We start from the raw sequence: 26568 nt of genomic DNA, 5'->3' as shown, positions 1-26568 counted from the left end.
CTCCTTTTTGTAGTTATTTTATACCTCTTTGTCGTTACTTTGCATCTCCTTATTGTCTTTTTGAGTTCCTCCCTGGTTGGTACATGTTCATTTGAGTGACATTTTGTAGGGGATGCCTAGGGGAGACACTTTTGGCTCCGGGGCTTGTGCTCTGTAAGCCTGTTTTGTTATCTATCCATGATCTGGAGACATACAGAACAAAAGAACAATGTCAAATTTAAACGGGATGAGATATATTTAAGTAAAACTGAAATTCATGCTGTCTATTTTTCCTGCAAATACCACAGCTGGGTGTTACTTTGGTGGATCACTATAGCCAGTTGCTCGTAAACTGAGGATGTGACTATCAAAATAAATGTGAGCGCAGCCTCAGGCAGTCCTCAAGTCGCAAAACTAACACACAGAAGAACAGGTGAGGTGTTTATTATGTGTCTAAGAGAGAGTGTGTTGAGTTACTTAAGTCACAAAAACTGGAGGAAATTATTAGTTCGATATTAAGAATGGGTGTTATGAAAATTTGGCATTTAGATCAAATGTCCAGCAGTATTCTTAGCAACTTGTCTCAGTAACAAGTCAGCTGCATGTTATTTTAGCTTTGGCAGACTTCACCCCTCAGAGACACACAGTCTGTAATCCTTAGCTGGTTTACTGTAATTACTGAAGACATCAATCTGTAACCACGACTCCGCCTCATCCAACCTCCCTGTCTTTCTCCTTAGGTGACCTTCTCCGCTGTCTTCTCCGGGGGTTGAAACTGTCTTTCCTTTAAGTATCTGTTGTCTTCCTTTTCTTAAAATACTAAAACAATTAATGACACATCCGTGAATATGTTTTCAATGTGATGTCAATCAATGTCCATAAATTAGGGACAGTTAATCTAATTGGATCCAGATTTGTAGTTAAGTGCAGGCGATCAATGGTGGAGCTTTTCTGTAGCGCATCATATAATTAGCTGCACTATTAGTGGTATGGAAATGTATCCACGATGCGTGAGAAAGTGAGTGCCGTCATGCTATTCCTCTTCAGCAGTGTTTGAAAATACACACAGACAAACTTAGATTTGCATGTTAGCTTTATACTGAGCACACAGAATATGTCATCAGTGTCATCACCACTGTCGTAAATGTTGAATGGAGGTATTTTGCATGAACTACTACAACGTTATGACATTTAACCCTTTCAGTGGAAAAAAGAAATGGTTTAAAACAGCATCCACCTCTGACATTGTACAGCATACAAAGGTGGCTACCCTCCTAACAAAGGCCAAACCATTATTCTATAAAAACCAGCCCATGTTTACTTTGGGCTGGGCTTGTCAAAATAAGCTGCCTTTTGAGTTTGTGTCATTCTTCCCAGTAGTCTATTTACCCCAGTAGGTGTCTCACACAAAGCAGATGTGCTTTATTTACTGCAGGTCATTGAATTTCAGTGATGTGTACAAAGTGTTTGGGTGTCACGGAACAAACACCTCTTAAAATAGTATACGTAATGTCTGAAACCAAGATGTAAAAGATAATTACATGATGTCAAACAGCGGAAGAAGACTGTAGTAAAATAATACAACAGGCTTATATGGTTTAGACTAATTTGGGGATTAGAATCTGGTCTGTCTAAGGTGGTAGACCTGCATTTCATTTAATGCCACACCTGCCTATAACTATAAAGCAAGTATGAACAGGAAACTAGTCTGTCATCACTTAGGTGAAGTTAAAGCAACATGTCAGGAAGCTTTTTTTATGAATTTTTGCTCATAATATTTTGATGGATTAAACTGTTGATTAAGGTTAGAAGATCTCACAAGTAAAACACTATTGTTTTTTTCCTCCGCCAAAACTCTGTGTAGTGCACTACTTTTTTCTTACTGGTTTGATCCATTATTCAATAAAGATGCCAAATGCTGAAAGTAGGGCACTTTCTCTGGGCTGATGTGTTTCAAACCATATGCTGCCAAAGGTAAATGAGTTCAGCCATACGGCCTAACAAGTGTAAGTGGCATCAGAGCCACCCGACATGTGACTGCGCTGTTATCAAACAGGGCTACATCCTATTTGCAGGTCTGGCACAGAGTAAGCTGGTGATGGTGCTACTCTGTTACTGACAGAGATATTGCCTGAAAATTGGGGAGAAGCTGAGCAAAAATTTGTTGCAACAAGACAGATGAAGAGAGACAGCACATGGGATCATTTTGGAAGAAGATCAGGCAGGTGACTGAGGACAAAATGCTGTTTTTCAGCAGCACTCACACCAAATGTCTGCCAGACGGAGGCGTCATCAGCTTGTCTGAGGTCAGTCACAGTTTATTTCCGCCATATGTGGCATTATCATTTCTATAGATTTCATCTTACTCCTTAACTTTAACTTATGGTAAATGACGGCCATTTGTGATGTATATAAAGCATTTTTAGGTGATATATGTGCAAAAACTGGTCCAAATTAAGTAGCCTAATACAACAAGATAAACAATAAGATCAGATTAGCTAAGTTTGGGGACTATAAGATTGGTCCCCAGCAAATAAATGTAGCATTTTAGCAGAACAAATAAATTCCTTATACAGATACAGTGAAATAAAGAAAATGTGCCCCCCAAAAAGTGCAAATCACAAGCTATCCGGTACCTCAACATAGACCAATGTGCATTTTGTAAGGCTACAAACAGAACAGATGCAAGATATGAAAATGATAAGAGATATCTCAATGTAAAACTCTTAACCCTCAGATGTCAGTTTAATTGACTACCATTTTGAGTCATTGGGGACAAAAATGTCCACTTCCAAAAACTGCTATAAAAACTAAAAGGATTTATATTTTTTTTCTTGCTTTTTTTTAACCCTTTAAATGCCAGTTTGATTACTTCATGTCACTGTTGTTATTTAAGAAAACACATAAAATGAGTTATTTTCCATAAAACAAATGTTGGGTGGCTGGGGGATTTTTTTTTGTAAATCAGTCTTGGATATGTCAAAGATTAGCCAAGATATTGACTTAAATGCATTATTAGTTTTTGTGTAGCATCAGATTAAAAATTTACAACCCACTTAAAAAAAAAACATAGATATCACCATTAAACCTGGTGGATTACTCACATTAAGACAACAATTTGTTTATATCCCATGTTTTCTGAAATTGTATGTTCAAATGTGCAAATAATTCATTATCTAATAAATATGCATTCATTTGCTCAAATTTCCAAAACAAAAATCTGAACATTGGATCAAGCCAGGTTCAAAATTCTTGTTTCATTTTGTTGGCACATGACAGTCAAAGTTTTTTACAGAGGGAATTTGGGATATATCTGTATATAACGCCATAAATCAGAAAATACTGTCCACATCATGAAAAAATCTGTTTTGCTATGCTTTTAGGAATAAAATGATCAGGCTTAAGTATGATAGGTATGTGGACAAACCCCAGAATAGGAATAAAACTGGTAAGTTTATAGTATGTAAGTGCTGCTGAAGTGGAGCTTTCTGCTCAGAGTATGAGAAAAAAAACTTATTTTGAAAAAATGGCTTGTAAAGATATGTATTGTAAAAATCAACACACTATTTGACAAAAAAAACTGCAGGTGATAGGGTAAAACATTAACAAACAGCTTACATATCACCATGAAACTTCCCCAGCTGATTTATGACACTAAGAAAACCTTTTTTGTATTTTGTATTTTTTTTGTATGTTTAAATATGCAAATAATTCCTTATGTAATTAAATATGCACTTTTTGCATATATTTCCAGAGCACAAATTTGACCCACTCAGTGTATATGCTGGACGTTTTCTTTCCACTAGTCTGACAGATGACATGTTATAACACGAAAGTATCGTATTAAAAACGAAAAAAGCATATTAAAATGTCTAAAGTAAAAAACAAACAAACAAACAAAAAAAAAACTAAACCTAAAGCAGTATAACATGAGCACACTGACTTCTGCCTCCGACGTCCTGATTTATGATTCATCACATTCCATTCAAATGAGGCGCAGACATGTTGAAGACCTGCAGTGTTCAACTTCACTACCTGGACAGACCGTGAACGCAGCAGCACAGGCTCCAGGTGTCTCCTCACTCTGTGTCCATGTAGCCAAGCTAACGGCTGTTTGAGAAGAGGAGGACATGTGAAGTTTTCAACAGTGACTGACAGGAAAGAGAGGAAACTTTCGACAACTATTTATTCATATATATTTTCATTTTTTATGTGTTTATGTGTGTGACTTTCCACTGAGAAGATGAGCGAAGGCGACACGCGGACTGCGGGGAATGGAGAAGAGAGCAACAGACTTAATGTGAGTGATGATAAAACTAACTTTAATGTTTAATTAAAGAGGCAGAGTTGAATCCCTGGCAGGTTTAACTTAATTTAAATGTGTCTTCGGTACTTATTAATATGATTATAGTGACTTAAACCTATTTTATATTTGCTGTGGTACCGCTGGAATAACGCAGTAACAAGCCACAGCTGTGATACATGATGTGTGCTCACTGTTGTGTTTGGCTCTTGTATTTTACAGAGTTTTTGAGCCAATATTCAGTTTCCTATATGACCATATTAAAATGAAACTGTGCAGAAAAGAACATTTAGAAAAATACAAATTTAACCTGTAAAAATGTTCAGCCTTTATGAGAGATTTATGAGATTATGCGACATGAAAAGTAGAAATTATATTCATTTCCACCAAACAAATGATGTCAGATTACATTGTGAAGGTAAGAAAATGTGCCTTTAACTCACCAAAGCCACCATATGTAACACATTTATAGTGTTACATTTCACATATGTGAATGCAGATACAACACAAACATACTGTGTGGCTGAGCCCTAACTCGAATGTGTGTTGCCCCAAAGCCAAATTGAGCTCATGGTAATCAGCCAGTGTTAGCTATGTGTAACTGTATAGACATATAGCAGCCTTGGGCTGCTGTATGTCAGTGTGGTGGTATTAATTGCACTCTGACATCAATAAGTCTTGTAATTTTCTGAAATCAAACAACTGCAATCATAAGACAAGTGCTTGATAGACATTATTGTCTGAGAGAGATAAAGTAATGCCAGATGGTTGCTAAATTTAATTGTACGTAGGAAAACAAATACCTCTTGCATGTTATCTATCATTTCATATCGTCAAATGCTCATGCAGGTCAAATAGCAGGCGTGATGGCTGCCACTTCGTTGCATAAGTTGCACATCACTTATCATTAACTTGTGTGTGTCACTGTGTACATGGCACTTTCACTGGAACTTTAACCCACATTTTGCCTTTGCAGACATAGTTTGGAGCCAGTACACTTTCATGGTTGCTCTTCCGCAGAATACCGTAACTTGACATGAGAATGAATTGATATGTTGAAACAAGTGAAGTGTGAACACCCTACTTCAAACGTCAATAGAAGTAATTAGATTATTGTACCCTGCAGCCATGTTTTTCTGGCTTAAAAGTACTTGTAACTTTTTTGCCATTGTAGAACTTTTATTAAATTAAGGCTCATTTGAGAGAAAAATTGACCTGATGTTCAGGAATGTTTCTGAAGAACTCAATAACAAAGTGCCAGGACTTGTTGGTTGGGAAGTTAAATAGAAATATCCTGTTTTCATTGGCAGCCTAATGGTGTTTTGTTTCTGCAATCAATCTTACTTCAGTAACATCTGTCTGACATTTGATCCAGTTTATGCAAAACCTGCTCTTTCATACTTTCTTTCAGTGTTGTCATGCACTTCTTGTAAATACCAAAATGTAATGTGTTTACCAAAGTAAATATACTTTGGCAAATACTAAAGGATATTTACCAAAGTGACATGAATAAGAATTATCAAATAAAAGGTTTAACGTTAGATAACTTTTTATCATGGTTAAAGTCATTCACAGGCCTAAACCATTGAGTCAATAAGTGTCATGATGGTACATGTGCATCAGGATGGTGGCGTGAATGAACAGATTCTTTGTTTATACAGATATCTGGCAGGAAGAGGAGAAAGACATAATCGTGCCGAGACTAAAACACGTGTTGCAAAAGCATTTTTGGCAGCTGCGAGCTTTGATGGGCTCCAACTGTGATAAAACAAAAAGTGAATAAATGATTAGAGTCGGATCTTCAGGCCTTTTCCTGGCTTTACAGTTTGGGGAAGATCATTTTTTATTCATTATTGACTGCAACAGTGATTAAGGGCGCTACACAAATAACTTAACTTGATCAGGTTGTTACCATGAAATCACTGGTTACTTTACACAGCACTGACGCTCTGTTGGAGACGGCGAAGGAGCATTTTTGGGTCCCGTGGTCTCACTGTAAACATGAGCTTTGTCCTCGTTCACATCCTGCTCTGAAAACCACTGTTTCCACTGGGAAACCTAGTGCATCCCATTTAAGCACATTTACGACTTTAATGTTTTTTTTCTTATCTTTGCAAATGGCAATCAAGTTAGTGTGTGTTCTGTCGTGGTGTGGGAACACGCAGGGAAGAGCAAGAGTGGTTCAGGCAAGGATATTATTAAAATAGCTTAGCTGGATTGTTGTGGGTTCTTTGTCAACTCCAGGGTATACTTACATGGCTACATAGGACGGATCCTTTGTGTGTGACACCAGCATTGTTAAATAGCATGTTTGCACTGCTCACATATCAACAAAAGGACAAGCAACTATAAATATATACAAATAGCGTGATAGATGACGGGTGTTTAGCACACACCTTGAAGTCTGCTCTTTGTGTTAAAAAACACGCAAAACACTTGAGAGACATATTATTATACATTTTGAGTACTGAGAAACTATTAATCAATTTATAGAACTTATTCAACAAAAAAAGTGTCATCATTTAACTGTTTTAAGTCATTTTTAGTGAAACTGTCAACATTCAGTTGTTCCAAACTCTCAAACTTGGCTATTTTTGGTCTTTATATTACTGTAAATTGAATATCTTTTGGTTTTAGAGTGTTGGTCTTAAAAAACAAGCATTTTAAAGGCATCCCCATGAGCTCTGTGAAATGATGGGCATGTTTCTTTATCAATCAGTTAATGGTTTGGTCTATAAAACGTCAGAAAAAAACATACAGATTTTCAATCAACTGTCATAAAACACAAAGAAGCCATAGAATATTTACATTTGAGAAACTGGAACCGGAGATTTTGGTATTAAAAAAAAAAGGTTGAATGGTTATCAAAATAGTTGCTAAATGATTTTCTGTCAGTCGACTAATCGTCTAGTGGAACGATTATTTTAATTGTTGCAGCTCTTGACAAAATGGTAATGTAATGATTATTAGTTGCAGCCCTATATTAGATAGTTGTATGTTTAAATGGCGATGAAAACACTAGATTTAAGATAATATCAGTGATAGAGGTTTGATGTATTAAGTAGAGATGGGGTAATATACGACTTTGTTGGGGATCATGAGAAAAAGCCAAAGAGTCATTTGTGGTTAATTTCCATCATCAGAATAACCAGAAATATCATGTTAGAAGCACCTAAAAAGATTCAGTCTGCTGGGTAACCAGCAATAAAAAGGGACTTTGCAAAAACTTGCTGCATACACACCAACTTAAAAGAAAACCACAATTGATCTTAATAAAGCATTAGTATATTTTATATCCAAAGATATGATGCCCTTTCAAATAGGTAAAAAAAAAACTTTTTTTAGATTGTTTGTTTGTTTTTCATTAAAAAAGTATGTAAACTAAAATATGTGTGTCCAAGAAAAATATTTGTTTCTTCACAAAATGCAAAGTAAAGTGATTTCACTTTTTTTTAGAGCCCTGACACCATGTGTACTGTTAGCCGTCGGTAAACATCTGTCGCCCTAGTTTTTGTGGTGTGTTCCGCTCTGTTGGTGCTAGTCGGCCTCTGTCAGCTGTTTCTCGGTTGATTCAGCATGTTGATTCGGCATCGGAGACCTGTTGTTGAGTGAATGACTCTGATTGGCAGGTCAGCTCAGTGCATGAGAAGAAAAACGGAAGTAAGGAAAGCAAACATATGACTACAGTCAAACTCGTTATATAAGATGATTTTTTTTAGCAATTGAGCTCTGTAGCAGAAAGGGATCGTAACAGTTTGAGTGACTGTTCACTAGCACACAGCAAATATCCTTGTTCTTTAAACACTGGGTTGTGTTGTTAAAATGCTAACTGGCTAACTAGCATCTTGAATCCGTCCTGTCAGTCTTCTAGTTCCCTTTTTAAATGATGAATACAGACCACCATCTCCTGCTAGTATGGAGAGTTATGTCCTCTCACACAGGTGCAGTACGTACATGCTGTTTGGCCATGGGCTGTAGTCTTTGCGGTGTGTTCAAGTGCAACTTTTGTCTGAGACAGAGGCTACTTGAGGTGACGCACTTTTCTTTGATGTTGGTTTGGTGTGTCTGGGCCTTTAATGCCACTCTAAGAGTTTTAAGCATATTTTGATAATTATCAGGATAATATCGCTAATCACAATTATTTTGGCCAGAATGATCACAACATGAAATTTTCATATCATCACATGCCTATTATAAAGTTATTAAAAGGTAGCTAGAGACACACACACAAGCTTGAACATATCTGGACTGTGGCATTTGACTTTTGTTTGCACAGTTTTGTTTACACTGCACACACTCACCGCGCCAGTGACTGTTATATAAAGACGCTTCATTAATCTTTCTTACATAACTCACACCACACATTCCTCAGAGTGCTGCTACCTACCAGTGTCACCATGTGGCAGATTAATGAAGCCTTCTTCATTCTACGGTTTTGTCTTGGTCACTTATTGTCCAAATTAAGTTAAATATTAGTGTGTATTTGCATACATTTAGGCTACACCTAAGGATTAACCTGGTCACCTATTTACTCTGAATGATTGGGACAGTTTGATGAAGATAAAACAGGTGCCAGACCTAGGAATGGTTGCCCTTATCTTAAATTTTCTCAGCAAACTAAAGTAAAATGTGAAGAAAATGGCACTTCAGTCAGATTATCAAACTACAGAGATGGTTTTCAAACTGTCACGCACTTTAGATTCACCATTAACATTCGTCTCTGTTCAGGACTGTTTATAATCTCATCAAAAAAATGTTCCCCCAGTTCTTTCCATTGTGTATTTGGCATTGCAGTCCTGCAGGGGAGGCTAACAGCCATGTGCCTCCTCGGGACTGGCACTGTAGCTCTCCGACCGGAGAACAATCTGGAGGAAAAAAAGGGTTGGGCAGCTGGTGGAGCCTCACCCAGCCATGTAAGGCAAGACAGCCGTGGCTTCCCACACTCTTAGTCACAAAGACACAGACAGTCTGGATCACAGCTGCTTGAACATCACCGGGAAGAGCCCCCGACAGCGTCTCCTGCCCAGGTAGATACCAGAATGATTCTTTGTGAGATAAAGTAAAGGGTTTACATTTGGGTTCATACAGCGTGAAGTGCATCGTGGTGCTTGTGGTTATAGTTTTGTCTGCTTTATGAATGGTTTGTTTTTATGATTCATTTGGGTTTGTCTTCATTGTGAGCTTGTCATACTTAACAAAGAGAGCTAGTATCCCACAGTCCAGAAAGAGGCAGGTTACGTTAAACTAACATATACAACAAGAGGAATTAATTAACCTTTATTGAATTAGCAGCTTTATACAGCATGTAATGACAAACACATTTTTCTCAATATCTGAATTTGCATGGGTTTATCTCATTTTAGTGTATTTGACACAGACCATGTCAATGCAAACATTACCATTGAGTTTGTCAAACAAAAAGCAACTTTTCCCATTTGTCAATTACTTCTTGTGCTTTGGAAAAGTGACTCAGTTTTTGTTGTGCTGGTGACACATGCTTTTGGCATTGAACAGAAGGGAAGAGTTTATAATTAACATGTGTGACGTGCGAGGGATCGGAGCAGGACATGCTGAGATCAACAAATTACCATGTTGTTTTAAGTGTTTTATGACTTTTGTTATCATTCATAGTGTGTGTAGTTGTGCTTTGTTTTGACTGGATGGATGGTTGTCACACGTTGCTGTGATCTCTGTTGGCACTTGGAATGGGAATGTAGATACTGGTGTTGGAGCGCGTCGTGATCTGGTCTACTTTCTCAGCTTGTTAGAATGATTTAGTACGTATGTATTGTTGTCCCTCAGTGATCAGTTGGCGGTGACATCATCTCCAAATCAGTAAACAACAGTCATGGAGGAGTTTGCAACTCAATAACAGGGCGTGAGTGGTCGTGTATTGATTGTGGGAGGTCACTGACCGGTACGAGGGCGCCTTTTTAGCTCGGACACTGATGTGAAGCAGTGATGTCACCTCAGGATTAGTAAACATGAGTCACATTGGACCAATGTGTAACTGTCTGTTTTCATGTCAGCTGAAGGTTGAAATCAGTTTAGATGATCTGATCTTAAGTGGGTTTTTATCCCCTGAATTCCTGACTGTCAGACATATTTTAAAATTAGCAGTTGTGTTTTGATAAGTAGAAGCAAAATGGCAGACCTTACCTTTTTCCAACCTCTATTTTCAGATATAATAATCACTTAAAGGAGCACTTCACCCCTCAAATGACAATTTCTGTAACACTCACCTCTTGCTCATGTCTACACTTTACTCTTTACTTAACTGATTTGTACTCTAGTGCACTTTTCGTAATGGTGCTCCAATAAACAGGAAATACAGCGTAGTAAAAATGTGTAAAGGAGCTTTATCACTGCTCTGTCCTCCTGCTCCATTATCTGATATGAGCAAAGCATTACACTAGAGACAGAAAGCAGACTCTCCCTCAGGGCTCGCTGTTGCTGCTCAGCTAAAGAGCTGACCTGTGAAAAGATCCAGTGGCAGATTATTTCCAAGGTTACTTTAACGCTTCATTTGAGCCTCTGCATTGTTTTTCTCTCTGTGTACTCTCACGCCAGGAGATGTCAAATCAATCTGGAGACGCTCATTTGGGCACACTTGCAGTGATCTGTTGAATAAGATGTTACGAGCACCATATTCACTGTTTAGTGAAAAACTGTGATCGTGGCTTGAATAAAACAGCAGTGGTTTCTTTATAAACAAAATAATTTAAAAAAATAACTTGATGTTGAGTGGTTTACCCAGTAGAAAGCTTTCTTCAGTCTTATGCAAGACGTGTGGAGTATTTCACTATAAGTTTGTCTTTTGATCTTATCTTATCATGAGAATCTGATTAACGCAGATTTATACTTTAGAGAGAGAACAATCAACTGAAATTGAGCAACATCTTAATTACTGGTATTGATATGATCTCATAAGCTATTTTCATTAAAAACCTCAACCTGGAGATGTTTGTACGTTCATTATGAAATGAGTTTATATGCAGATATACCACTCATATCATATAAGAGATATGACAAGCCCAGGGATACCACTGAAATAACCTTGCTGCCTTTGTGCTCTCTAAGTGAATTTGCGGTTACCCTTCCTAGAAGTGCTGCAGAAATGGAAATTAAGCATGTCCTGAGCTGCATGAACAAGTCTAGTGGGGCGGCACTCAACGATGGAGTAGATATATAATGGCACTGTAAATGCACAGAGCAGATGAAAGCTCTGATCACATTATGTACAGTAGTGTGTGAGTTTGCACATGTCAAAATATGGATTAGAGCAAAGCAGTAGGAGTATTAAGTCGAGGAAGTATGGCGGTATAACCTGTTTACTCAGAAAAACGCTCTCATCAGAACAACCTTCATATCACACATGTTTTCTGACTTAAGTTTGTTTTTCTTGTCAGTGCAAGAATGTAAGAGCTGTTACATCAGGACCTAACAACAGTTAGCAGATGCTCATTTGTTAATAAGGCAGGCCAGGACCACAAAAGTATGCAGTGATTCAGCGTTTAATTTCACCTTGGAACACGATCACATGTACAGGCTATTTGGCCTGTAATGACACCTAACAAGCCTCTTCTGTGGGAGTGGTTCCCATCAACTTCTTTCATCCGTAATCATTGGTTTGGACTGTTGTGTGATTGTTGTCATGGTGCAGTTGACCTCTGTGTTGAATACAACATAAACAGTCGAGGACTTTGGGGTAATAGTGCGTAAGACTCTTGTTTTTCTGAGATATGGTGACATGTTAGATGATTACCAGAGATTGCTTTGGTGTTCAGCACTCAGTGTCTGCACCACCTTAATATGGTCTTACAAGGGAAACATTGTGGTCTGCAGTATAATGTTGTTGCAATGTCAATATGGAGGTATTTGGTCAAAAATATCCCAATATTTGATTTTCTCCTTATCGCCCAGCCCTAGTCTGAGGTTTCCCATATTTCTTTTGTTTGTCTCAAACACAGTGTTGAAGCTGTTTTTCCCAGGAAAAGAGGAAACTCCTCCAGGCATTCAGTTTGGCACATGAAACATCTTGAACTCTGCATAAGATTTGGTGCTGTTAAGGGTTAATTTGCATACTGAGTACCAAAGTCTACCTTAAATTACCCTCAATTTACTTTTATGAAAAGGCATGTTGTTATCTGTAACTTATCCTTCAGGTGTTCTTATTTTGAAGCTCTGTGGCCGAGTGTCTGCCACATGTCTAACATGTAAACATGTCCATGGAGTCAGTTCTCAAGAAACACAGAAGGATAGCGTGTGGTTGGCTGCAGAACATTGTGTTTCCGTGTACAGTAAGCAACTCCCAGGGCGTGTCTCTCCCACGATCCTCTGTGTCAAACCCTCAGGCTGTCGCTCCCTCAGATCACAGAATGAAATGTTGGCCTGCCTGTCACCACCTCTGATGGTTTTAGGACATTGCAATTACACACAAAGATCTGCCACTCAAGCTAAACCATTTAGCCTGAGTTTGACTCGCAAAGCAGAGAACTGGTCGATTGACGCAAGAGTGTGTGAGCCACGTGACGTGTACTGGGTTGCCTTTCTTTGTTCTAAAGGCAAATGTTACTGTGTATGTGTCGACATGACTTATGACAGGCATGTTCACACACACTCTAAAACCATAAAACTGTTTCCACCTATTCACACGCAGACTAAGACACATACACAAAGAAGGAAAATCTAAAAGCATGCATCCTGTCATGATCAGCATGTATCTATTTTAGTCAGTATTTATTTAGGAGTTTGCATGTTCTCCCTGTGTCAGTGTGGGTTTTCCCTGGGTACTCCGACTTCCTCCCACAGTCCAAAGACACGCAGGTTAATTGGTAAATTGCCCGTAAGTGTGAATGTGAGTGTGAATGGTAGTCTGTCTCTATGTGTCATCCCTGCGAGAGTCTGGTGACCTGTCCAGGACGTACCCTGCCTCTCGCCCAGTGTCAGCTGGGATAGGCTCCAGCACCCTCGCGACCCTCAAGAGAATAAGCGGTTAGAAAATGGATGGATGGATGTTGTCCAGTATGTACTGTGAAAAGTGTTTTTTAGACAACATATTCCAGAAAACATACTTGGAGTCATTTATAATAATTAAATTCCCAATTACATTTACTGTGTTGGTGCACTGATGTCATTTTTGGCATTACATATCTTTGTCATGACTGTTTGATAACCATGTTTAAGGGATAACTGCATCAGATAGATAGATGGATAGATGGATGGATGGATAGAATATCTGCCAATGTATCTATATCGAGATTTTGTTCTTCCTAATATCAGTATTGGTATCGGCCCTAAAAATCCAGTATCAGTCGGGCTCTAAAGCAGAAATTTATATAGTAACTCATAGCCTCATAGACAGACATGTATAGTATGTGTACACACACACACACACACACACACACACACACACACACACGTACATTAAAGCTCCATATGATTACTCTTATTATTCTTATTCACCTGTTCTGCTACAAAAAAAGTTGTGAGATATATTGAGATAATAAAAACAATATTGTTGCCATTCTGCATGTTTCCCAATCCATCATGATCTGCAGACACTAGGCATCATGTGATGGTTAAGTGCCTCATATCAAATGTACGGAAGCGTAATGCATTCATTTGAGAAGAAAAATATGTTTTTCTCAGTTTTTCTGAATTAACAAGATTATTATCTCTGATTTATGAGCAAAGTTTTTATGGAAAAATGAAACCTTCTCTCACAACTCTGCGTCATGATGATACATACTCATGATGTGTCATCAGGTTTCATGGAAATTTGAAAGCTTTTCTCGTGACTCTGAGATAATGGTCTTGTTATTTCAGGCAAACAGCAATTTATTTTCTCAAGTAAATGCATAAAGCTTCTGTACAAAAGTGCATCAGACTGCAGGTATAAATCAGGGCCTCAGTGTGGGGTGTTGCTTTTGTGCCAGGTTGTCACATAGAGTTATAACATTCAGTCACTGACTGGCACTGTGTGTCCAGATGACTGCACTGCCTGGGTGTTCCTGGGGATCCAGATTAAGTAACGGGCTTTTCCCAGGAAAGAGGGAGTGACTGAATGATGATGTTTGTTGTCTGGTGATGATCCTCGCTATCAAGTGTGAAACAACTTCTACAAGAAACCATCGCTCATGTTTTATTCATGTGTGGATACTTTCTAGATTCTCACAGTCAGGTTCACATGTGGTGTCACTAAATCATGTGCGTGTTGAAGTTATTATTGCAGCATTGTCTTCACACTTAAAGCTGACAACAGACTGTGGCATGTGGAGAATGCGTCAGCGCTTCTTTATCATTCCTGTACTGTAACCATGGGTGTTATTCTCACAGGAAGCAATTAAAGTTGTGTAATTATTAAATGCAGTCAGTACACCGTGTGCAGCATCAATGTGCTGCATGACAACATGTTTCTGCAGCTTACTGGGTGACATCGACCAAACATTAAGTACTTCAAGGGAGTGAATGCCAAATATTACGCAGGTAAAATTCAGACAAAAAAGATTCCTGGCGTCTTTAGCGTGACTTAACACAGGGGAACATCTGTTTCTCTTGCATTTTATACACCATGCAAAAGTATCACCTGCCTGTGAAACCTGTAAAAATACCTCACTGACTGGAAATAAAAAGCCTGTCCTGGAAAGCACGTTTTTTATGAGCAAAGTCACAGCTTCCACTGGTGTGACACCAGCGAGCGCTAGCTGTAAACACCTTACTGCACCACAGCTATATTCAGTGATGAAAAACAACCTGCAGACAAACTCTCCCTCTGTTTTAGTTCTCTTAACTCACTGAGAATTTATTATTAATATATATTATGGCATAATAAAAGTTGGGATGTTTCTCTGAGGATTGACTCCTATTCCCATCCACGTTTATAGACTAAAACTAAAAAAATCAACAAAGAAATTAAGATAATCCCAGTCCCAACATCTATAAACTTTTGCTTTCTTTTGGCTGTCATATTATGAGCCATAGGCACAACTTGGCTTTTGATCTGATTGCTATCTTATTTACTTTGTAGCTGATGCACCCACAAGTTTAATTCAGGTCACTGATGATAGCACTGACAGCAGCGCCACAAAGTTTAAAAAACTGTTTTTAGAGGCATCTGGCCTGAATGATATATAATAATATCAGTTCAGTCTTCACTTTGCGTACTGTAGGGTGGAGGCTCACTGCGTACGATAGCTACAGCAGATTAGCTACACACGCACACACACATGCATGGATGTGTACATACGGACACATAACACCACATTGAGGCTAGGATTAAGCATAATTCAGGTTGCTGATGAGATAACAATCGACTGTGTTGCATAACTCACCTGTGGCTGGTCTTTTATCCTCCACCTGAAGTGAAATGAGTTTGTCAGAGGGCCAAATGTTTTGTTTGCATTGTACATTCAGAGAAAAGGCAACACAATTTGTGTGGAGTCATACCTCAGCTTACTTAAATGGGTGTTACCATGGAGGATTATGTATAGTTAGAGCAAGCATTTGCTTTAGGGGAAATGTTGTGCTTTGTAATGCAAAAAGGGCGGCTGACTTTAAGGGGATTTGATTTGACTTTCAAGTGATGTCACTCATCATTTTTAGACTGAGATAGACTATTGTTCTCAGCTGGGTCCAGAGTCATGTTTTACCTCCCTGTCTTTACTAATTAATTTGGAATGCTATGTACTCTGTTAATGCCTATGTTAGGACATTTTCAGTGGATGCTCTTACAAGCTCGAGACAGATAAAGCTCTACAACATGCAATAAATCAAAAGCAATGAATTATAATATGAAGGTTGACTAAACGTACGGCCTACAGCCCAAAACCAGCCCTCCAATGGGTCCAATCCAATCACCTTATATTGATGCACTTACGAAGGATAAGAGGTGTCACGTTTCAGGAGCAAGTTTAACAGTGAGCAGCCTCCTTTAATATAAAACGATGCCTCGTCGGCTCTTCCACCCTGACCAGAATACAGCTCTCTGAAAAAACAATATTTATTGTGGTCATATTTAAAAAATATTAAACATCAATTGGCAGGTTCATTACAAAAGAACCTATATCAGACTTTTATCTTGAAAACAGTATTTGTGGAGCCCTGTTTTTTAGGCACTACCAAAACATTTGAGTTGTGAATTGTTGGTAAAGCAGGGGATAACTTAACCTGCTTCCTCAATAGATCCACTTTGGTTTGGGGAGGTGATGTCAGCATTGCTACACAGGAGTGGAAAAGTATGGGAAAATGTACATGTAGAGGGTAGTAAACCAACTGAATGTGGAAAAACTGAGACACATTGTTGAAACTGGACTTATTTTTCCAAAGAAATCTCAGGCTGTTCATCATCTGTTTTCTAAATAGATGAACATTTACTTGAAGTTACTTGTTTATACAAAAGAGAGGGAAATTTTTGAGGTGTTGTTATTAATAGGTTTTTCTACAATGGTTTTACTGGTTCTGCCCACCTGAGATTACTGAACTAAAATGAGTTTCACACCCATGCTCAGGATAAAGTTCTACAACATGAAATATATCAGTAGCTCTGGATCATAATATGAACTCAGACGAAATAGCTATAATTATTGTAGAACAGCAGGCACTTCCAAAGAAAACCTTCACTCCATGTTATTAGGAAAATATTATATGTCATTAAATGAGCAGTACAGGAGAAGCTGGCGCCCCGTCAAAAGAGGCTTATGATCATAAAGTAAAGGAGCTGTAAAGATAGAAATGGAACAAACACCCAGCCCTGTGGGTCAAACACAACTCAGACCATCTGTTATTTTTCCAGAAGTGTGGTGTTGTTGTAAAATCTATCTATTAACGCTGTGTTTAAAGTGAAGTTGCAGATTCTCACATGATGTTTTTGTTTCTAAGGCAACAAATTTGAAATGAGAGTGAGTCAGCAGTCACGGATGGTTTGAGTGTTGGTATTTTTGTCCCTTACTGGACTGGCCTGATTTCATTTTCTCCAGCGAGTAGAGTGGAATGTTTAGTCGTAGTCACTAGACTTCGCCCCGGGGGATGCAATGGAAATGTCTCCTCTGTGTTGAGTTGCTAGGCTTTCAGGTCTAACAGTGTGGCATCCACAGAGGAACTCCAGTATGGGGAAGTTTTACGGCCAAAAGTCCGCCTTTTTTTTCTCTGCTCCACCCTCTCTCTCACTGGTCGCTTTCATTTTATGCCCCCCTCCTTTCTCTTCACTGGTGGTTTTTCCTCAAAATCCCCACAGCTCCGTTTAGTCAGCTTGTTCCTCTTTTGCTTTTATCTTTCATTTCAGGTCCGCCGATGCAGTCGGCTTAGACTCGCTCTACAAGATCAGGATCAGTCAGACTGCACCTCGGAGCGGCACAGCAACAAGGTACAAAATCAAAGAGGAAAACTGTCGTTTACTGAAGGAAAGCAGAAAGTGTAGCATGGAACATTTACTAAAATGTTTTTTTTTTACTAAATGCAGGAGAGCAGTATAGCAGTTGTGCTGCCACAGAAACCCAGGGAGCTGGAAGAAGCACTCCTCACACCAACAGAAGTTGAAGTCATTAAGGTACGTGAGCTTCTTTTAGTGTAATTATATTTGATTATATAACCACACGCATGTATGAGCCAGTCCACCTTTTCATGCTTATTGAAAATATGTGTGTGCTCGCCCGTATTATTTAACACTCTCCTGTCATTGTGGTATCCAGGTTTATCTTGAAGCCCGTCCAGAGACAGCCGAGAGTATCAAGATGCTGACGGACGAGGTATCCCAGATTCAGGAGGTTAGTGTGCGACAGACGGAGCTGAGCTGAGCAACACTTCCCTCCACCACATTTAGACAATGAGTCAACATTTAACCACAAGTGGAAACATCAGAGTGTGTGTATTGCTGGGGAGAATAAGGGGAAGGGTATAGTGGTAATAGTTTCTGCTTAGACCACATGTTTTAAATGTGTTTGATGTGTTTTTGTCTCTAGGTGAGGTACTGTCTGAAGACTCTGAGAGAGCAGATGGCAGCCAGGCAGAACACTAACAACAACAAGGTAAACACCCTCTGTGTGATGTTTTTCTGAATGTAGTGCTGAAACAATTAGACTAATAATTGAGAAAATTCATTGACAGCAATTATGATACTCGACTTGTCTTAAAATCGCCTTCTTTGTCTTGCCAAAGTGGTGGATGTTTTCCTGAGTTGTTGTGTTGAGTTCTCTTAGCTACTGTTAGGCCTGAAACTAATTAACTAAAGATTATTACCAGCAGTGACAGCAGGGCAGGTATTATTTTGACCTTGTGAGTCTGTGTGTGTGTGTCATCATGGCAAGATGTGGCCTTGGAGAACGGGAACGACCACACAGACAGTTTTGAGTTTTTTGCCATGTGTTTATACGACTGTCTGTCTGTGGACAGATTCTGATAGTGTCACAACCGTGCAAGATGCAGTCACGAAACTTTATAGGTGTGTAGCTGAGTTCCCAATTAAAGCTGAGTTCAGAGATCTGGTCTGGTCCAGGCAAGGTTGCCAGATTTAGGGGGGTAGGAAAAAGGGAAGGGATCGCTACAACCATACTTTGCGCCCCCACTTTTCTTTTAAGTCGTGGATAGGCGTCATAGCTGGTATGATGCAATTGCAAGATGGTCTGTAGTTTTCATATTTACTAAAGTGGAAACAGACAACTTTTCAACTTTACCCCATTAGCATTTCCAAGCTGTATTATTGTTGGTGCTGCTGTTTTCCTCAGAGCACAGCAACTACCAACATAGCAGGACACACTACATTTTGTTTTCCCCACTTCACTTCCACCATTTCTGCTACAGATAACTTACACTGATACTGTTTTGGTAACTAGGGTTAGCTTCCGATAGCTACTACGGGGGAAAACAAAAGTGCTATCCTCTTCCTGTTTTGGTTGTGCAATGTTTGAAGCACTTTCTTTGTGCTGTAAATCAAGCCTTCGTTTTCCCAATAGATCAGAATTGCGTATTGAAAGGGAGGCTTATGGGGAAGCAGTCTAAACACTAATGGTGTCATTTTCTACAGCCAATACACCGTGCAGTCAACATTTACGTCATAATGACAAGTTGATGTTATGAAACGTATCTGTTTCCACTTTAATTCATGAAGTTTTTCAGACACCAATTAAATTATTGTCACAAAGTGGTCCACAGTTACAAAAAGATTGATGAGACAAGCAAAAACTCTGAAATCATCAGAACAAATCGAGGCTGAGATGCTGTTTAGCCAAAGTGAATAAGGACTTAAAAGTAATTCAAAGTTTTTTAAATTAAATCCTAATTTTAGCAGAAAGGTAGTCAAACAAAGCCAGAACCAGGATAATACATGGACGTTGTAGAGTCTTTGTTAGTGACCGTGCAGCAAAACCTTTAACTCACTGTAGACGTGCTTGGGCTTGTTGGCTTTAACAACAACGCTTTAACAATGCATCACAACAGTAACTGAAGATCCCTTCCTTCATCTGCTTCTGTTTTCTTAAGTTGCAGCACAGATATATCTGTCAGCCACCATCCAGTATTTGTGCATTTAATGAGCAAAAGAAGAAACAAAGCACTAACTCCACTAACCAGCCGCTGCTCTCCTCTTCAGTTTCCAGTCAATGGCTTCAGAGTCAACGTGCCCAACAGCCAGCGAGATCTCAGCAATGGAAACGCTGTTCCCACTGAGTCAGACGCTCAAGTAAGATAATCACAATCAGCCTTCTCTAACATCTTCAGAGGACCGTTTGCTGGGGCTTTTATGATCTCATTATTCATCAGTTTAATATGAATGAACCATGGGGAATGGCAGGAACCAATTTCAGCTGAAACTAGTATGAATGCATTTAAATTTGTATTTAAATGACAGGCATTACATTCATTATGGAAAAGAAATGTATGGCCCTCCAGCTGTTTCCCACTCACGCTCTCCAAGTGCCTGCTGCTCCAGAGAAAATGGTGCCAGACTCTGGAGCTGATAACAAAGCTTACCACACACACAGCACAGGAGCTCACTTACACTCTGAGTAATGGTGCACACATGAACACACTGCCCCCCACACACACAATATTGTATTTCCATGCATTATTCTCAACTCAGCACATCACAGCATCTCCTGTAACACAACACCATTATCTCTCAGAGAAGTAAAGTCAGAGCAGGGAGGTGCTGTGGCTGTCCATACCCAGTGACCTGTACATGTAATATGTAGGTAACCTAGAGTCAATTTACACCGCCCTCCTTTCTAAATGTAAAGTGCATTGTTTGTGTGGAAAAGCTATTTTGTCCACCTGAAGGACAGCCCCGAGATAAAATGTTATCTCTGCACAATTCAACACACGTGCAGCTACTTGTCTAAATGCTTTTGTTACCTCAGGCTGGGGCAAACAACCTTTCAAACACTTCTCAAATAGCCTATCAACAGCCGCTCTTATCTGTTTGTTAGCTCCTGCCTTGCCCCCCGGTTCAAGCAGTTTGCCAGATTACGCCTAATTAAGCTTGTCACTTTCTGTCTGCCTCCACTCTCAGGTCGGGGATAATCAGGAGGAGAGCGCGAGGCTCAGGGAGGCGACCAGGCGTCTGTACACGCAGCTGAAGGAGATGGAGAAGAGGCATCAGGAGGAGAGGGAGAGACTGCAGGTCTGTCTCACGAGATCAGTTACATGACACGATTTCCTGTCTGCAGCTATGACTCACTCCTCTGCTGCTGTCTTGTTCCTTTAATCATCCTCATTATCTGCCAGTCTCATCTCTGGATTCCATCCCTCATCCTGTGATCACCCACTGTTTGGGTCTTTGCTCTACAGCACATTCATCTGTCAGGTCATGTAGGGACAATACTCACAGGCTTACCATAGGCTGATCTGTCAAGTACTGTCCCTGTGATCTTGTACTAAAACCCTTTTACTGTCAGTGGCATCAACACAGTTATATTGGTGCGGCTGACAGATACATAAACCAGTCACATAGCTTGAACCCAAACTTATCACATCGTTTTTATTCATCTTAATTACACGTCAACAGCAAATACATTTAGGTTGTGATTCAGAAAACATAAAAAAGAAACAGAGCAAATATTTCAACACTTTAGACTTTACACTAAACACATCTTTTTTTTGTCTTTTGAGATGTTCCTTGATCTTTTTCACCACCATCTACAAATAGATTAAATGTTTTTCAGTTTTAGTATACATACAGAATGTGTTGCGTAAATTATATAGCCACTTTTTTATCGTGGTCACCCCACTAACTTACTAAACCTGCTTAGAAATAGTATGTAGTAAGACTTTTGGACACGGCTAATAAGGAAGTTAAAGCTGTAAGTTGTCTCATCCTAACAGGCCTGAAGAGTCATAGAATGTACTCACAAAGTTAAAAGGATAGTTTGGATCTTTTGAAGTGTGGTTGTATGAGGTGTGCATTCATAGTCAGTGTATTACATACAGTAGATGGCGGTCAGCACACCCCCAGTTTGGAGAAGCAGACAGGAGTACCGCCACAGAAGCTAAGCAATGCACTGCTGTGGACGGGGGCAGCAACAAAACGCTATATTTTGAATATTTTCACCACTTTATCTTGCTGTCAAACACCCTTTCTGATGGGGAACTGAAGCTGTTATATCACTCTCTTCAAAGCCAGACTCCACTGAGAAAAACAATAATTAAACATTGCTGAGCACAGGAGCTGCTGGTCTACCGCTGCCTTGCCTTGGTTAGTTTGTTTGTGTTATTGTGTGACTTGCGTTTTAAAGGGTCAGCTCAGATTCACCAAAATCATAAAAACACACAAAAAAAGCTTACTGAGGCAGCAGTAGACCAACAACTCCCATGTTCTGCAAGGTAAAATTACAGTTTTCGTCAATGGGGTCTGGCGGCTTTGACGAGAGCATAGATTGGGGACTAAAGCTGTTAGTGGCTTTCCCATCGCTTAATTATTATGCTATTTGCATAAGGGTAAAGCAATGAAAATACTCTAAATATAATGTACAGTTAGCTGCTGCCCCCTAGGTCCACAGTAGTACATTGCTTAGCTTCCATAGTGGTACTCCTGCCTGCATCTCCAAACTGGGGGCGTGCAGACTGCATCCACTGTATGTGACACACTGACTATAGATAAGTACCTCATACAACCCCACTTCAAGAAATCCGAACTATCCCTTTAACTGGGACCTGGAAAAGCCACATAGTTAGTATAAAAAGGCCTCAGAATACACAGGCAGTTAGAGGATCAGAGAGATTTTAAATGAACCAAACTATCTGTTGCAAACTTTCATTACCGTTTATAGACTTTCCTGATTTAACTTTTACTGCTGTACTTACTCTTGTGCAAATAGGATTTATGTCAACATTTCACGAGCGCTCATTTTTGGTTCTACTTCCAAATGAAGTGGTTTAGATCATCTGGCTAAACTGTCGGCTTGCACCTAACAACTTCAACTTGAGCGAGGTCTAATCAGGCAGAGTAATGACAAAACAGTAATTGTTTGGGTGTGCAGAGGCTTTAATAGTGCATCCATAACTACTTAATCACAGGAAATCCGCAACAAGTTCTCACTGTGTGGCTCCCCTCACAGGCCGAGTCGCAGGAGTATAGCGTCCGTCTTGCTGAGCAGTCTGAGCGTCTGCAGAAGGCGGAGGAGCAGTCGGAGCAGAGGGGTCAGCAGGTGGACGAGCTGCAGAGGCTGCTGGAAAGCATGGAGATCGAGAGTGGCATCCTCAAAGACAAGATGGCGGTAGGGGAGGCAGAGCTGCTGCAGCTCAAAGCAGACAAGGAGGAAAGGGAGGAGAAAGAGCAGAGGTGAGATGAGGAACAAGGTGATGAATCAAAACACAGTCACTGCTCCTAACAGGAAGTAGAGGCTGGATTCTTTTGTTTTTAACAAGCCAAGTCATGAGGAAAAACTCATACTGTACCCAGTACTGTTTGTTTGAATGTCGGGTGCAGATATAGGTGAATTCATCCACTTTTATATCCTCTAACATGGGAGAATATATCCCTAAATATGAAATTAAAATTGCTTCCCAGGGTGTAAAATACAAACTGTGTAAATAACATGAACTCCTCTAATCAAAATGACAAAATAACTCACTCTGTAGCTTTCTATGTATCCATTTGCTGTTTGCTGACAGAGTTTGCTTATATATGTGTGTGTGTTTGCAGGTGTGAAGAGCTGGAGAAGGAGGTGGCCATCCTGAAGGAAAAGATTCATCACCTTGATGACATGTTAAAGAGTCAGCAGAGGAAGGTCCGCCACATGATCGAACAGGTATTTATGCACACAAGCACACTGACTAACAGTACAAGGTGCACACACACACATATACACACACAGTGCAAAAGAGCTCTCCAGTGCCCACAACTGCACAGGAAGCCATTAACGAGGAAATTAGATTTTGAGGAGGCGGACAGATAAAGCGTAATTGATTTGAGGGAGTGGAGCCAAGAGGAAACGTGCGGTGACACAAAACTCGCTTGTCATGAATAAATGATGCTGCATCTGCTCCTGTTGGAAAAGTGAGACGCGTATCTCCGGATCCTCTCACATTGTTTGTTTGTATTTTGTTTGTTTTGTGTACGATACAGCTACAGAACTCCCGGACGGTCATTCAAGAGAGAGAGAGATTCATCAGGGATCTGGAGGAGAGGGTGGCTTTCCTGGAAGCTGAGGTCAGGAGCCTCATGTAACTGCTCTCAGAATCTGAATTAATAACTAAAGGCTTGATGCTACTTAGATTTATTATTCCTATGATTACATGTTCTTCTGACATCTTTATAAAATATGTTATATGTGTTTTTATTTGTCCTTCCCGTGCTAAGGCTTAAAACACCACACATTTCCAATCAAGGAAAAGCTGAAAAGTTGTCCTGCGTGTAAAACCTTGGTATTACTGCTCTGTAATTCTGTCTGTGCACATTATTTAAAGCCTTTAACCTTTTCCTGTCTGCAGAACAGAGAAATGCATGACCACATGGAGTATTTCCTGGCAGGCCAGGAGCCTCCGCCACTGACGTCCACCGAGAACAAGCCAGAGGTTGTTTACAGGTGAGCTGCTCGATTTTATTATTCACAGTAAAGCCCTATTCACACGGGAGCAGTGTTATCAGGGAACTTTAAGTCTGTATTTTATGTGGCACATTTGCACATTTATTGACATTATCCCCTGGATTTGATGTGCTAAATCATTTGTACCTCCACTCACACAACAAAGAAACACTGCAGTGATGTACAGTAATTTCCTTTTTTCTTTTAAATGTGGGTTAAACACGCAGAAGTGATTCTGCCACATATTGTAACGTCATCTATCTTATCTTTTGAAATTTTACTCTTGTGGTGGATTTGAGTTTGCTCTCTCTGCAACAGTTCCTCCTACCGTGTAGCGAGATGAGCCTCCTGCACTCAAAATGCAGTCAAACCGCAGCTTAGTTGCATAGTTTGCTTAGTTGCAAAATATGGTGCTTAATTTGCAGTGGAATTTTTAATTGACAAATAACAGACATGGCAGATTCCCATGGGATTAAGATCTCACACAACCTCTGCAATTATTATAAATTACCAAATGTCCCTGGGTAATACTGGTCTCCTGCAAATAGGGTTTAAGATACTGATTTCATCCTGCTGAGATGACGTCTTGTCCATCAGTCATGCTATAGCCAAATGTCCATGTTAACTTCTTAACATTCATTTTTCTATTTTTATTTCTCCCTCTGTGCAGTAAAACACTGACTCCGTCATCACCGACCAACAAGGCCCTCCCGTTCATCAAAGTCATCGAGATCATGTCGTGAATGAAGTGTCAGCCAAAGGGATGACCAGAAGTAAAATACAGTGTAAATATATATATATATTTAACCACCTGCCAGGATGTTAACGTAGGTCTGCAGTGATTTTAATTAAGGCTGGCTCAGCAGTCCTCATGGTGACAAAGCACATTGGTCCTTTGTTAGTACCTCATAGTTACTTTTGAGGCTGTTCTGCACCTTTACCGGCTCTGTCAGTGTCAAACAGAATCTAAAAAAGGAAAGGAAAGGGGAATTCAAACTAGGATCCAGTGGTAGGAGGAATCCTAAAAAGGAAACGAGGAGGAGGCTGTGCAATGCAAAGAATTTTACTGAACTTGTTACATGACATACGCAGACACAAATCTGTGCAGTATGTACTTTGTCAGCAAGTCTTGACGATGCAGCAGCAGGAGGAAGAGTTCAGTTAAGTTCTCTGCGTTGTAAAGTTTTCCACCTCTACTTCTTGCCCATGCAGAAAGGAGATGTGTGAACAGGTCAGTGTTAAAGGTGGATCAAGAATAAAAACAGCTGTTAGTATTGTATTTGTCCCTTATATATATTTGGACAAATGTACAAGTAATCACACTGTGTTGAGTGTTTTCAGCACGTTTTCATCTTATAGCAGTGATACTCAAGTAGCTTTGCCTGGGGGCCACTTTTGCAAAGTGACAGGGCGCCAGGAGCCAGTTAATAAACAAACATTTAAAATTAATATAAAAATGATTAGCCCAGACCTCTGTCAGTAGGTGCGGGTGATCCTCCCCTTATTTTTTTTGTATAAACAAGCCCTACGTTGATGCTTTTCTGTACACTTTGGCACCTTATTTACATTCAGCGTGCAAAAAAAAAAATTCAGTATAAATTAGAAAATCTTATACCACGGGCCGTAACTTGAGTATCACTGTCCAACAGCCTATTGACCACATTGCCAATGGCAGGCCTGTAGCTGGCAATGTCAATATTTAAATATGATTTATGTTTAACTTAAATGTAGTTCTCTGACAGAGTGGGTCACATATTTTATAGAATTTTGACCTTTTTAGTTATGCTGGAAAATACTCATTAGATGCTACTTGTAGAGATATTGGCTAGTTAACTAACATTTTAATTATTATCTATGCTGCCAAGTGCTGTCTCAACACCCTCACTACATATCCTGTTCTGTGCTAAAAGGTTTCATATTTAATAACAACTCTGATTTAACTGTTAAACTTACTGAAATAACTATGCATTGTTTGTATGCTATTTTTTCCATCTCTGTAAAATACTTTCTGTTGCAATCCAGGATGTACAGTTTTATAAACTGAGTATACATTTACTGTGAACACTGTAGATAGATAAGTTATAGTTGAGTCTGTTATTTTGTTGTAGACTGTCACATCATGTTTCATAAAATGAAATACCTGGTTTATCTGAGTCATTTGTTGTATCTGTAGTTTCACTTGTTCTTGCTTTTATCCTCTCTGCTGTTGCATTTTAACTCCATAACCCTGTACCGCCACCTAGTGGAGATAATAAAGACTCTGAATGCGAA

The 26568-nt window shown here is 39.5% G+C and overlaps 1 protein-coding gene across 3 annotated transcripts; it reads left to right on the top strand.

The window, feature by feature from the left end:
- The first annotated feature begins 4077 nt into the window (after window positions 1-4077).
- Window positions 4078-26565, top strand: tuft1b (tuftelin 1b). Of its 3 annotated transcripts, none has more exons than XM_033636695.2 (12): window positions 4078-4279; window positions 17565-17645; window positions 17742-17828; window positions 17971-18045; window positions 18241-18306; window positions 19866-19955; window positions 20784-20894; window positions 22828-23051; window positions 23415-23520; window positions 23838-23921; window positions 24203-24297; window positions 24968-26565. In XM_033636695.2, exons 1-12 carry the CDS (start codon window positions 4223-4225, stop codon window positions 25038-25040), a joined length of 1149 nt encoding a protein of 382 aa, XP_033492586.2. In that variant the 5' UTR covers window positions 4078-4222; the 3' UTR covers window positions 25041-26565. The 3 variants fall into 3 exon arrangements, with proteins under 3 accessions (XP_033492586.2, XP_078031754.1, XP_078031755.1); XM_078175629.1 differs by lacking the exon at window positions 4078-4279 and adding an exon at window positions 9172-9309; XM_078175628.1 differs by lacking the exon at window positions 19866-19955.
- The last annotated feature ends 3 nt before the right edge of the window (window positions 26566-26568 follow it).

This window comes from Epinephelus lanceolatus, chromosome 16, assembly GCF_041903045.1.
Source record: "Epinephelus lanceolatus isolate andai-2023 chromosome 16, ASM4190304v1, whole genome shotgun sequence".
NCBI classification, from domain to species: domain Eukaryota; kingdom Metazoa; phylum Chordata; class Actinopteri; order Perciformes; family Serranidae; genus Epinephelus; species Epinephelus lanceolatus.
The sequence above is the reverse complement of the archived record's forward strand: the minus strand, read 5'-3'. Positions and strand labels throughout refer to the sequence as shown.